We start from the raw sequence: 13,391 nt of genomic DNA on the forward strand, positions 1-13,391 counted from the left end.
CCAGAGAGAACCCCCAGGGACTCCCTGCAGCCTGGGACTTGGAGGGCTGCCTCCACCATCTGAAGCTGAGTCTGGGTGCAAGCCTCAACCCAAGCAGGGACCGCTACTCCAGCATCTACTGGGGAAAACACTCAGTGACGTGGTACCACTGTGTCTAAGACTTACTGTGGCGCAATTTTAACTGAGGGGCTTTTACTTCACCCCTTTCTGCACTTACTGCTGTCTGTTGTCTGCCTCTGTTAGCTGCGCTCTCCGAAGCTGCTGCGTGCAAGGGTTCAGCGTATTCAGTCCAAGGGGAGCAGTTAGGAAATACTGACCTTGCTAAATAACAAGAGAGCTCAGTGCCTGCGCATTTGTAAAATTAAGTATTTAGTTTTCCTTTTACAGCAAGGCATAGGCTGATTTTATTGAGTGCTGAGTTAGAAATTAAGTCGTGACTAAGAGATGTCTTATTGGCTCCAAAGCCAATTTTGTTCAAAATTGCTAGGTTACATGGTATGCCAGGTCCCATCTTTTGCATATACTGCTCTACTTTCGCAGCGGCATTGTAATACGTTAAATAGTTTGCAAATTCTAGTGGCTTGGTCTCAGAAGTTATAAATTTTGTGGATTAAGCAATCAGAATTCAAGAAATTTACAAGCTCTACTGATCACCTAGAATTCTGAATGAAGGAGTTGGTCCAGATGTTTTCACTCTTCTGCCGCAGTCCTAATCCAATATTTGCTGGGATATCTTTTTTCTATTCCATGTGCTCTTGGCTGACTACCAAATGCATTTTTCATTACCAAGCAATGGTATTAAAATCTCATTATTTTTTTTTCCAAAGATCATTTTAGGTCTCAATTTCTGTAGATGAAGTTGAAGAGTTGTAAGTCTACACTAGCTTTTAAGGGAGCAAGACTTTAACATGTCCTTAGTTAAGTATTCCTTTCTACTTTCTTTACAGAGTGCCTGGAATAACAATTGCTACAGACATCATATGTGGTTTTCCAGGAGAGACAGATGAAGACTTCCAAGAAACAATGAAACTTGTAGAACAATACAGGTTTCCGAGCTTGTTTATTAATCAGTTTTACCCGCGCCCAGGAACCCCGGCTGCAAAAATGCATCAAGTTCCAGCTGCAGTGGTAAGATCCATTTTCTTGTGCCACTCTACAGGGTGTACTCAGATGTCTTTAAATACATAAGCACGTACATGAAAATGTAGACTCTGCAGAACTATGCTACAATTCAATTAAAGGCTTTTTTTCAGTGCAGTACGTGAAATGGTTGTTGAATTGCCTTTAGATGTTAGCTAGATCACTGAACACATTTTTATGTATAAATTACTGTTTGGATTGATAGAAAGGGTAAAATAGTGGTTATACTGACGTCATGTCTTCTTTCTATCAAGTTTTGGCTGAATGATTGCCAAGAGTGGTATCTGATTGATTATGCATATTAATTTTTTCCCATTTTAAGACTATTGAGACTCCAGCAATCTCAAGCCTATTGTGTATAGTTATGCAAAGTATTAATAATAGAGCAATGATAATCTTTGATTTATTTGTCAAAGATCAAATTTGCAGGCAACTTCTTCTCGAGATTCTCCTTATACACTGCTTATAAATTCTGCTTCCTTCAGCCCACATGTTAAAGGCCATTGATGATATTGGCATTTAATCTTTCAATTTTCAGGTGTTTTCTTTCTGACTGTCTGTCTTCTATTTTTGACTGAGAAGTGTAACCTTTCCTGACTACCAACATTTTAATCTCAAATTCCCACGAGGAAAACAGCCTGTTTTGATATAGAAGGTATAGATATTGACTGTATTTTGACTGATATAAGTAGCTATTTGTAAGCAGTAACAACAGCAACTACATCTGAAGGTAGGGTTTGATTTATTTTAAAAAAACTGAATTTGAAATTTTTGTAATCTGAATCTTAAAACAAGAAAGTATACAAGACTGATGCCTGAGTCAACTCATTATCTCGTTATTATGAATATATATATCATTTACATTTTCTTTCAGTGTAAGAATGGAAGTCAGCCAACAATGTAAATCAGTTTAAATAAAAAAAAAAAAATGAAATGTTTCTTTCAGTTTATGTATCCTGGTATACTAACACATAGTCAAAACTACATCTTGGTACTTGTATCCCTTCGTTTATACATCTGAAAGCTGAACAGAGTATTTCTGCTTACTCTCAATGTATACCACAAATTTCACAGGATGTGTCAGCTGCTGAAGACATAAAATGAGATTATATTTGGCTTCTTCAGTTTACTGTTTAGAGAAGTATAGCTTGAGCAATGACTGCTCATTTATTGTAGGCTATCTCATAATGGGAAATGCTGAGTTTTCAAATATAAATAGCTGCTGTTGAAATTGTCAACTTAGTGTAACCGCCTCACACTGTTGAATTATTTTTATTAGTTACGAATGCTTTTCATTTACAAACCTTTGTAAATGAAAAAAAAGGCAGAAATGTAATTTTTGGAAGTTAAGAAGCTTAAAAATCAAAACATTGGTTTATGTTTCTGTTTTGCATTCTTTGATCCACACATCTGTAAGCGCATAGTTTTCATAGGAGGTGCAAAGAGCTTCGGTCAGTTTACCCTTTTCTGTTTAACTGGGCACCAGGGGAAGACAGTACGTGAAGAGCAAAATTGTTGAAAGAACATTAGTTGTTCTGTGGTTAGGAGTGTTACTTGGAAAATGGTAATGTCATTTTAACCCAGTTTTACATTCTTTCTTCTTATTTGTAGCACTAGTACTTGCTGCTTTCAGCGAATTAGAACCTTCAAAGACGATGGGGCCTCTAATCCAGGGCTGATGAAAATCTTTAATTAATAGATTTTGTTTCTCCCACCCCTTTCTTTTTCCTGTAGTCCTTCGAAAATCCTGTGTTATGAGATCCTTTGTTCTTTTATCTCTTTGTAGAAGTGGAGTGTAACTAGTCAAACAGAGCAGGAAGAGCTTGTGCTAATCTCTTACATTTTATATTCACATTACTTCTAGACGGAAGCTGATGGTCTTTCCTGCACTACCAAGAGTGGACAGGCATTTCATTTGTCATTCTGTGCCTAGAGCAACTTACGTATGTTTCTCTGCTAGGAGAAGGAAGTAGCACGTTACCATCCACATAATGCACTCTTACCCTTTCATCCTTTAATAAAATATTATTCGTATCATTGTACTGTTAATGAATTTATTTTGTTGTGTTTGCATAGGGACAGAAATAGCACATAAAGTGCCATCTTACTCTTCATAGAATTATAGAATGGTTAGAGTTGGAAGGGACCTTAAAGATCATCCAGTTCCAACCACCCTGCCATGGGCAGGGACACCTCACACCAGAGCAGGTTGCTCAAAGCCCCATCCAGCCTGGCCTTGAACACTTCCAGGGATGGGGCATCCACAGCTTCCCTGGGCAACCTGTTCCAGTGCCTCACCACCCTCACAGTAAAGAATTTCCTCCTAATATCTACTCTAAATCTCCCCTCTTTTAGTTTAAAACCATTACCCCTCGCCCTATCGCTACACTCCCTGATAAAGAGTCCCTCCCCATCTCTCCTGTAGGCCCCCTTCAGGTACTGGAAGGCCACTATGAGGTCTCCCCAGAGCCTCCTCTTCTCCAGGCTGAACAACCCCAGCTCTCTCAGCCTGTCTTCATAGGGGAAGTGCTCCATCCCTCTGATCATCTTCGTGGCCCTTCGCTGGACCCGTTCCAACAGGTCCATGTCCTTCCTGTGTTGAGGACTCCAAAGCTGGACACAGTATTCCAGGTGGGGTCTCACGAGCGCAGAGTAGAGGGGTAGAATCACCTCCCGTGACCTGCTGGCCACGCTTCTCTTGATGCAGCTCAGGATCCGGTTGGCTTTCTGGGCTGCCAGTGGATATTGCCGGCTCATGTTGAACTTCTCATCCACCAACACCGCCAAGTCCTTCTCCTCAGGGCTGCTCTCCAGCCATTCTCCGCCCAACCTGTATTTGTGCCTGGATTGCCACGTCCCAGGTGCAGGACCCTGCATTTGGATTGGTTGAACTTCATGCAATTTGCACGAGCCCATCTCTCAAGCCTGTCCAGGTCCGTCTGGATGGCATCCCTTCTTATGTGCAAGTGTCTGAGTATGTTACATTGTATTACCAGCCTGAGCTTGTGAGCTAGTGCTTTTACTAACACTATCCTCTGCAGCGGATCTGTTGTTAGGATCTCTTTCTATGAAAAGAACCTTGGCTGTATTATTTAACTACAGATGCTGAACCAGTGAGCAAGTTATTTGACAACTGTTATTCTTGTCTTTTTTTCCCTAAAGGCTGGGTGTATTTGCTATGTTATTTCAGCTTTGCAATACTTCTGCAATGGACAGATCTATTCCTATTTGCAAACTGCTCCACTTTAGTGAGTTCCACTTCAACTCTCGTTCCATACAGCTTCAGTGATTCTGCCCAAGTATCACAGCTGCAATAATAACAACGTATTTGCCTTGTCAGTTCCTTTTACGTTAGCTCTTTTTTCAGAAGACCTTATAATTTTTAGGGACAGTGTGGAGTGTTAAGCATGGTAATGTTTAGTGCTTTCAAATTTGTAGTGGATAGTTTTGATGGAAGTTGTAAATATAATGGCGTTTTTGGAGAAAACCCTCATTTGAGTTTTTCTTAATAGAAAAAAAAAAAAAAATCAGTAGGTCAACATGGAATCTTCCCTTCACGTAGATAATTTATCTTTGAAAGCCTTACAGGCACCGATATTTTTCTAAAAGGGCAGATGACACTAATCCAGACAGACAGATCTGCCACCATAAATTCAGAAAAGACAGTTAAGGCTGCAGGCCTTTCTTGTTTCTCCTGGAGAAAAAAATGTCCATGGAGAATCAGACATCTGTCTAAATGGTCTCATCATTTCATAACCATCAATTAGGTTATGCTTACCATAAATGCTGTCTCCAGTTCAGAGGAAAGTTAGAGCACAGTTAAGCAAAACTGGGCATGATTTTATTTTTTTTTTGGTTTTTGGTTTTTTTAAAAGCATTTGCAGTGATGCTGAGTCATGTACATGAAAAATGAGTCAAGATGTTGTTCAGAACTTAAATGCTACCCCAAAATTATGTTTTTCTTGGCTTTTACCCCCATTTTATCCACCTACTGCTAAAAAAATACATTGTTTCAGAGACGAGTCTGGATGCTTGTTATCTCCAGTGGGCTGTCTGTAGAACACTCTCACTCTGAAGGGTGTTAACTGTGAAATGCTATTTTGTAGATGATGATGATGATTATTATTATTAGTTTGGACTGGGATTTCTCCATTTCCCTATTGCATAACTCAAATTACAGATTCTAGTCAGATAAATATTTTAATAAGCAATGTAAGAACATGATTTAGACGTATCTGATAGGGATTTTATATTTAGTGGAACTGCAAAGGATCAGAATGCTTTAATTCTAAGTGTAAAAATTACTCTTTTTCTCTAAAATTGAGGGTCTGTAACATCTTATGTTCTTGATAATTTTAATTTCTCCTTTATTTTTTCAAGGTAGCTGTTGCTTGTCAGGGGACTTGTGAGGAGATTTCTCTCTCTCTCCTTGAGATTTGATCCATCACAATTCCTGAAAGCATTAGGGGAATTCATCACATCACGATCAGCTTGATTTCTATCAAGCTGATGGAAACAACGTGAGGGAAGTGCCATTTTGAAAATAGGTATCATAGTAAGGTACAATTAGGTTCATCTCTAATAAGAGTAGGATACAGCAGCTGTTTTGGGAGCAGTATCGTGACTGCAGCTTCATGATTACACTACCCACAAGTGCAGTGGGGATTCCAGTCTTTCTGTAATTCAGTTTCAATTATTGGTGTAATTATTTGATTTTTTTTTCAAACAAAAGCATTGTGATGTCTAGATAAAAGTCTATATATTCACTTTCTCTTACAATCTCTTTTCTTCTCTTTTCCTGTATATCATCAAATAATTACCTTTTTCTCAGCTAGAAAATTTTGTCAGTCAACTACTGAATTTTTCTTTTAATTCTTCTAAAAAGCATCTCCTTAAATTTTTCTCTCTGTATTAGTTGGATTAAGCGTTGTGCTTACTATACTGAGGTGAATAACCAAGTTACAAATTTCTTAACTGAACTACTATTTGATCTCAAAAATAATTTGCTTCAGAAATAGAGGTAGGTACAAGATATTTTCTCTTATGGTGTATAGAAGGGAGTACTAAAGTCTTTCAGTACCTGAAGGAAATGTTGGGCGTGCCATGTCCATGGTGGACAAAGATGTGAGACCCTGCCTCACATGTGAAAGTGTCTACACAGTCTCTGAAAGCCCACTTTTCAGCAGCCATATATACCATATATATATATGTTATAAAGCCCACTTTTCACCAGCCATATATATATACACATATATATACTGCGTATTTCATCTGTTCAATATATACACATCATTACTAGAGAAAAAAAATAATCTGTCATTAGACATTGTACCCCCCTACCTTTAATCAAACCATCACTTAAATCTATCACTGTATTTACCGATTGTAGGAGCAGTGCACAATGCACTAAGAGATTTCTTTCTGTAAGGATAGCATAACGCCACCTGCTCAGTGTTGTCTGCCAGACAAGTTGTGTTTGACCTGTGGCATTTTTTGGTTCTGTGGCAGCAAACCATCCTTGTATTTTATACCTTTATTCTGTGATGGGTACTTATTTTTCTTTGCTTTTGCTTCCTTCTAAGAGGTCTCAGAATTTTTCTGACACTCTTTCATGAGTGAGTGGCTGCAGATCTCCCGTCTCTCTTCACTGATTAAAATTCTGTGAGGCACTAGAAATAGGTATTCTTGGGTACCAGCAGGTACAGTATGATGTTTAAATCCTCCTTTGCTGGATGGATATAGATTTTGTAGTCCTCAGTCTCCACACACAGTTGAATCTTCTGTGGTAGCTTATGTCCTCTTACCTTTTTGGAATAAATAATTGTCCACGTGTCACCAAACTGTCCCTGGCTGATTGAGAAATAAGCACACTCCTGCATCATGCAGTATTACCTGTCCTCTCCTTCAGCACTTTTTAACTCCAACCAGCATGACAGCAATTGAAATAACATTGCTTGTGTAAGGGACACCTTTTGCTCTTTTCACAACTCTAAAGGAAAGGGAGCACAGCCGAACCTTGCAGTTGTACCGTTAAATAAAAGACTAGTAAGCTCCCCGTTGAGCAGACAGTAAAGAGAGATGACAATTGAGGGCTGCTTTTTCTTTTGAGCTTGTGCTTCAGGCATTAGTAGGTAATGATGTGACACAATGTGCCTAGGAAGCCAGGGTTGGAGGTAGGGCAAGGAAAGAGTTCATCTGCTGTCTGGGGTGGACTTAGAAATAACTTTCTAGAGCTTCATGTACTCTGTGATAATGCAAGAGAACCAATTGCACTGTGAAGCACTTGCAGGTGAGAGAGTGGAACTTCGCATGGTGTTGATTAGTTAATGTGATTTAAGTGCCCAGAAAGGAAGGGACTACCTCCCTTGTTTCTAATATTCACCAGCATAGCAGAATCAGTAGTACTTAGCTTAATGGTGGCCAATCCAAAGGTCATATAATAGGTATATGTAGGGATATTATTCTAAAATTAAGGAAGAGAGCTGGGGAGATCAGGAGGTGAGAGAAAAGGAAAGACACAGGAAAGAAAAGTGAGTAGGAAAAGGAACAATGCCACTTACCCAACAGTACTGCTACTCTGCTCTGCCATCGCTGCCTTTGAGCTCCCTTGTTAAGTGCTGTGACTAAATGGCATTACATGCCTCAGGAGTTAGATGCAGCTGTGATAACTGCTTCTGGCGAATCAAAGATGCTTGGCCCCTGACACACGCCCCCAACACATGCAATAATGCATGGTGTAACATGCAGAATGTACTTTATGTGTAAGAGAAGCCAAGACTGATTAATGACTGAGTTTGACTGCTGAACCTGCGTCCTACACTTTCTCAGCTGTACACTTTTATTTACTGGTTGCTGCCCTGCCAGAATAAAGACCTGAGTGAAGACTTTTACAGCAAGTTTGGGACCAGAGAGTTAAAAATGTGAAAGCTGGGGGAGGAGGAGGCAGACCGTGAACGAAAAATCAATATATAATCCTTCATATTTGTCAGGGAACTATTGAAGTATTCCAAGTTAACATTTTCCAGCAAGTTTTGCACTTGCTCTCTGGTAGTTTTATTTACACCATGTTTCCTTATTTTTTTTATGAGAACAACATGGGAGGTACTGCAGAAGGCCTTACAAACCACCAAGATAGTTATGCTTTCTGTTATCTACAAGGCCAGTTATTCTCTCATGGGATTCCTTTTGATTGATAGAGCTGTTGGTCAGTGTTGCCTCTTTGTGTTACTTTCTGGATGCTTACAAATAGTTTTGCGTATTTTACTCCCTATTTTTCCAGGAACTATATAAACTGGCTGACCTACAAAAGCCTGGTTCCTCCTTTCTCCCTGTGTTAAAGATGGTCAAAACATTCAACTTCTTTTATTCTGTATCTTTAAATCTACCACAGTGCTTACCATTCGGTGTGCAGCCAGAGCTGTGGGTTTGTGTGATGAATTCAAGGGAAGGTAATTGCCTGTGAACAGGTTTTTTTTTGTGGTTAGACAAAGCTACTAAATAGAATTTTACAGAAATTTAAAGGCAGTTTTATTTTAAAGCTAGATTCAGCTTAAGTTCAAACCACTTTAAGTTATTTGATGAGGTGCTGAAATGAAAATCTGTTTTTGTTGTTGTGGGAGACAGTTGAGCCAGTAGGTTTTAAAATGTGTTGTACCCTTTTGGAAAGCTATAAATGATCTGCCTGTGGAGCGGCTGAAAATCCAGTTCATAGCTGAATCTGGGGAATGAGTTAAATTGCACAGTCACAGCTGGGCTGTGCAGAGTCAGACCCCTGAGAAAGGACAAGAATATTTTTACTCTAGCCTGGAGCTGTGGCTCTTAAATCTCGCACTGGTGTACTTCAGGCACCTGGTAGAACAAAATTCTTACGCTTTCAAGGAGTATGACTGTCTTGCTTTAGAGAGCAAGTCAAAAATCAAAGCTAGACCGGAAATCCGCTTGGGAAACCAAGTTGGTGTTCTACTTTTTTGAATTTTGCTTTGTTTTTACAGCAGAAACTGGTTGGAATGAAAATTACCAACAGCCTCCTTATAAACTTTACACAAATTCAGTTTGAAAATTTGAGCACCTTAAAGTAAATGTACAGCTTCGGGTTCAATCTATACCATGTTGTTAAAAAAAAGAATTAAAGGGCACTGGAAAATAAAATGTGGAAAATATACATGTGGGGGAAGAGGCAGAGTTCTTTCTAAACTTCACTCTCAAGCCAGAAATAGTTACAGAATTTTCAAGGATTCTGAAACCACCACTAACATGGTCTAATTTTGTGGATTCCTGTTTGTAGCCATGTACAGTCCACATGTTGACTGTCCAAGATAAAAAAAAAAAAAATACTTTTAGGAAAGTGTAGTTCTGTAAGATTTGTAATGGCCATGAGCGTTTATTACCCAGCCTCCTTCCCCCGTGAGTCTTTCTGGAAACCCTGATAAAATCCCGAGATTTTCATAGAATCATAGAATCATCCAGGTTGGAAGAGACCCTTGGGATCATCGAGTCCAACCATCTACCCTACACTACAAAGTTCTCCCCTATATCATATCCCCCAACACCACATCTAAATGGCTCATAAACACATCCAGGGATGGTGACTCAACCACCTCCCTGGGCAGCCTATTCCAATGCCTGACCACTCTTTCTGTGAAAAATTCTTTCCTAATGTTCAGGCTAAACCTACCCTGTTGGAGCTTGAAGCCATTCCCTCTCGTTCTGTCATTAATTACCTGTGCGAAGAGACCAGCACCAACCTCTCTACAGTGTCCTTTCAAGTAGTTGTAGAGAGTGATGAGGTCTCCCCTCAGCCTCCTCTTCCTCATACTAAACAGTCCCAGCTCCTTCAACCGCTCTTCGTATGATTTGTTTTTCAGGCCCTTCACCAGCTTCGTTGCCCTCCTCTGCACTCGCTCCAGCACCTCAATCTCTCTCTTGTATTGAGGTGCCCAAAACTGGACACAATACTCGAGGTGTGGCCTCACCAGTGCTGAGTACAGGGGCACAATCACCTCCCTACTTCTGCTGGTCACACTATTTCTAATACAAGCCAGGATGCTGTTGGCCTTCTTGGCCACCTGGGCACACTGCCGGCTCATATTCAGCCGCTTGTCAATTAGAACCCCCTAATTTTAGTTACAAGGAAGCTGAAATAGCATCAGGAGGTTTGTATACCACATAGTCCTGTGCTGAATAGAAGGGAAGGAAGGTACTCTCTCAAGACAAGGTGTTTGATTTTAAGGGTGAAAACAGTTCTTACCTCGTGTGTGTGTGTGTATATATATATATATATATATATATATTTGTGATACATGTGATATATATGTGATTAGGATCTCGGGTAAATGTCTTCTTTCACTATAAATCTTTTTCTCAGAAAAATTCAGAAGTCAGAAAATGGAAATGTAGTTTAGTGAAACAACTTACTGGTGTCATGGAGTTGGGTTTGGGTTTTTTTGTATGCTTTTATGATTTAGCATCCATTGCAATTGCTTATAAAAATGCAGAAGAATATATAATTCTTCTGTATTTCTTACCTAAACTTAGTTCATTGAAAGTTTCAAGATTCTAAGGTTGTTCTTCAAAAGAAATATATATCAAATGGCATCACAATAAACTCAATGCATAATTTTTTTTACTACTTTTACATTTAAATCACACTACAAACTGCATGAATACAAACATACATGGAGTATATTGGAAGCCTCTGACATTAGTTATGAAGATTGAATTGGTAAGACAGATGTCATGAGGACAATAAAACCTGAAATTGAGCATTTTTCCTTTACCAGTGATTATGATTAACGTACTCTGAACTGGGACTTCAAGTTAGAGTGTTACAGGAAGTTTAAGGCCTGTTTTGTAAATTCCCTCTTTCCTGAGAGGGGATTGAAGTGAGGCAGAGAGAGAAACAAAATTTTTTCAAACGCCTTTTACTCATTTAGCTGTTGTTATTAATAGAACCAAGCCATTTTTGTTAAAAGCGGGTAACTATTTGCACAACGCATCCGTTTAGTCACTAGCATTCACTTGCATGCTCACTAGGAGACCAGCATGAGCTGTGTGCTCAGATGTGGAAGGTCAGCCTGTGGCTGTGACGTGGGTGCTTGGAAAGTCCCTCAGAAACATCTTTCTTCCTTTACATATAAATGTAATCCTGCAGTTTTCAGCTGCATATGGGAGTCACTACCCTCTTGGATGAGGTCCAGGTCTCTTTGTCTGTTGTTGATCATACTGGCCTTGGGCGGATTGAACAGACTGTAGGTGTCGTAAAGTCATAGAATAGTTTGGCTTAGAAGGGACCTTTAAAGGTCATCTAGTCCAGCCCCCCTGCAATAAACAGGGACATCTTCAACTACATCGGGTTGTTCAGAGCCCCATCCAACCTGATCTTGAATGCTGCCAGGGATGGGGCATCTGCCACCTCTCTGGGCAACCTGTTCCAGTGTTTCACCACCCTCATCATAAAAAATATCTTCCTTCTCTCTAGTCTAAATCTACCCTCTTCTAGTTTAAAACCATTACCCCTTGTCCTGTTGCAACAGGCCCTGCTGAAAAGCTTGTCCCCATCTTTCTTACAAGCTCCCTTTAATTACTGAAAGGCCATTATAATGTCTCCCTGGAGCCTTCTTTTTTCCAGGCTGAACAACCCCAACTCTCTCAGCCCTTCTGAGTTTGTTAGTTATTGCATATTCAGCATGAGTTACTAGTCTTCAGACCTTATTAGTCCTTGGAAAATTTTCATGTGCTACATTTTCAGCAGGTAGTGACACTGTCTTTGCCCTGCTGTTTTCTGTTACAACTCCATCCAAATCCATAGATGCCTGTAGAACCCATTCACAGAAGCTCATACAGAAGGGACCTCTGTGGCAACTGGACGTTATGGTTATGTATTCTTGGTCCTTTTATCCTCTTCATTGGCTCATAATGAAGTGGAAGAACCATGGAAGAAGTTCTAACTGTGTCTTGTTTTAACTTAAATTACAGTTAGGTAACTTCTGTAATACTGGATATTTTTCTCATTTTTAATGCAGAATTTTAATATACTTTATGAACCAGTCTGCTCAGAGCTGGAAACAGTGCCAGGAGTTGTAGACATAGGGAGTATTGCCCATAACTTAATCCCTGAAATTGGATGTAGGCAGCAGAACAGAAAATTATATTAGTTTCCAAAAAAGCCCTCTTGGCTTTGACAATTCCAGACTTCCTCAAATGAGAAACATGGTCAAGATTTAATAGTTTGTGACTTAACACAGATTGCAAATTAAGAACCTATCTAGGTCTGATATTAATTATGTTACTGAAATTGTTTAAGCTTTAGTACTTTACTGTCTTTGTTGTCTAGCATAAATAGGCTCTGGTTGAATGGCATTAGTTTTGTGGCTATCTAACTGTTATTTTAGACTCCAGAACAGAATTTGCCAGTGCTGTAGGTCCAGTTTAGAATTTATTTCTTTTTAAAAAAACACTACAGACTTATCAATATAATTCTCCTACTTTTTAAAACCACAGTTTGCCTCTAAATTTTTTTAATGTGCTTTTTAGTTTTTATAATTTTTTTTGTATCATGAAGGTGGCTAAACTTACCGGCCATTTGCAAATCATGTGACATTTATGATGGCCCATAAATTGTGCTTTGGAAGAAAGGGACACTGAAGTACCCTGAGGTGGGTTCTTGGTGACCCTTTCCTGAACTTCATCTGTCTTTGGTAATCCAAGCACAGTCCTTCAAAGCCATCACAGTCAATCAGGTCACTGAGTGCTTTGGAACTCGTATCTTCCACTGTTTTCATTGCTGTGCTTACACCTCCAGTCACTGTGTTAAAAATTCACGTGGAACTTGGAATTGCTGAAAAACTGGCAGTAGAGTGGAGCACTGAATAATAGATTAAGGTAAAACAGCGAGGACAATTTTTGTGTGTCTAGTGAATTTATGTGGTTTGGGTATGCGAGTGGCCTCTCCCACACAGCAAGCACTTGCGCAGTGTTTACCACGCACTATTTGTACCATGTTGTATGTTCTGCAACACTTTTCTCTCTTTTTTTTCGTTTCGGGATGTTGTAAAACCTGATGCCTTCAAGGCTGCTGTTGTGCAATAGAGCATACAGATACCTTCCCAGATTATAAAAAGGAAAAGAGTGCACTGCAGACAGGTCAGTCCTGGGTTTATATGTAAGCCCATGTATGTCCTGGGCTTAGCACATATACATATATATATATAACATTTCATTACTACAATGTAGTTTGCAGTTCATTCTGGTTT

At 39.5% G+C, this 13,391-nt stretch overlaps 1 protein-coding gene across 2 annotated transcripts in view; it reads left to right on the forward strand.

Annotated features, from left to right (window-relative positions):
• CDKAL1 (CDKAL1 threonylcarbamoyladenosine tRNA methylthiotransferase) overlaps positions 1–13,391 on the forward strand; it is a 424,960-nt gene that overhangs the window by 309,776 nt on the left and 101,793 nt on the right. For both annotated transcript variants that reach the window (XM_074146151.1, XM_074146152.1), the window contains exon 12: positions 948–1,128. In XM_074146151.1, the coding sequence (XP_074002252.1) occupies positions 948–1,128 (181 nt within the window). The remainder of the gene's footprint in view (positions 1–947; positions 1,129–13,391) is intronic.

Source organism: Numenius arquata, chromosome 4 (assembly GCF_964106895.1).
Source record: "Numenius arquata chromosome 4, bNumArq3.hap1.1, whole genome shotgun sequence".
NCBI lineage: Eukaryota > Metazoa > Chordata > Aves > Charadriiformes > Scolopacidae > Numenius > Numenius arquata.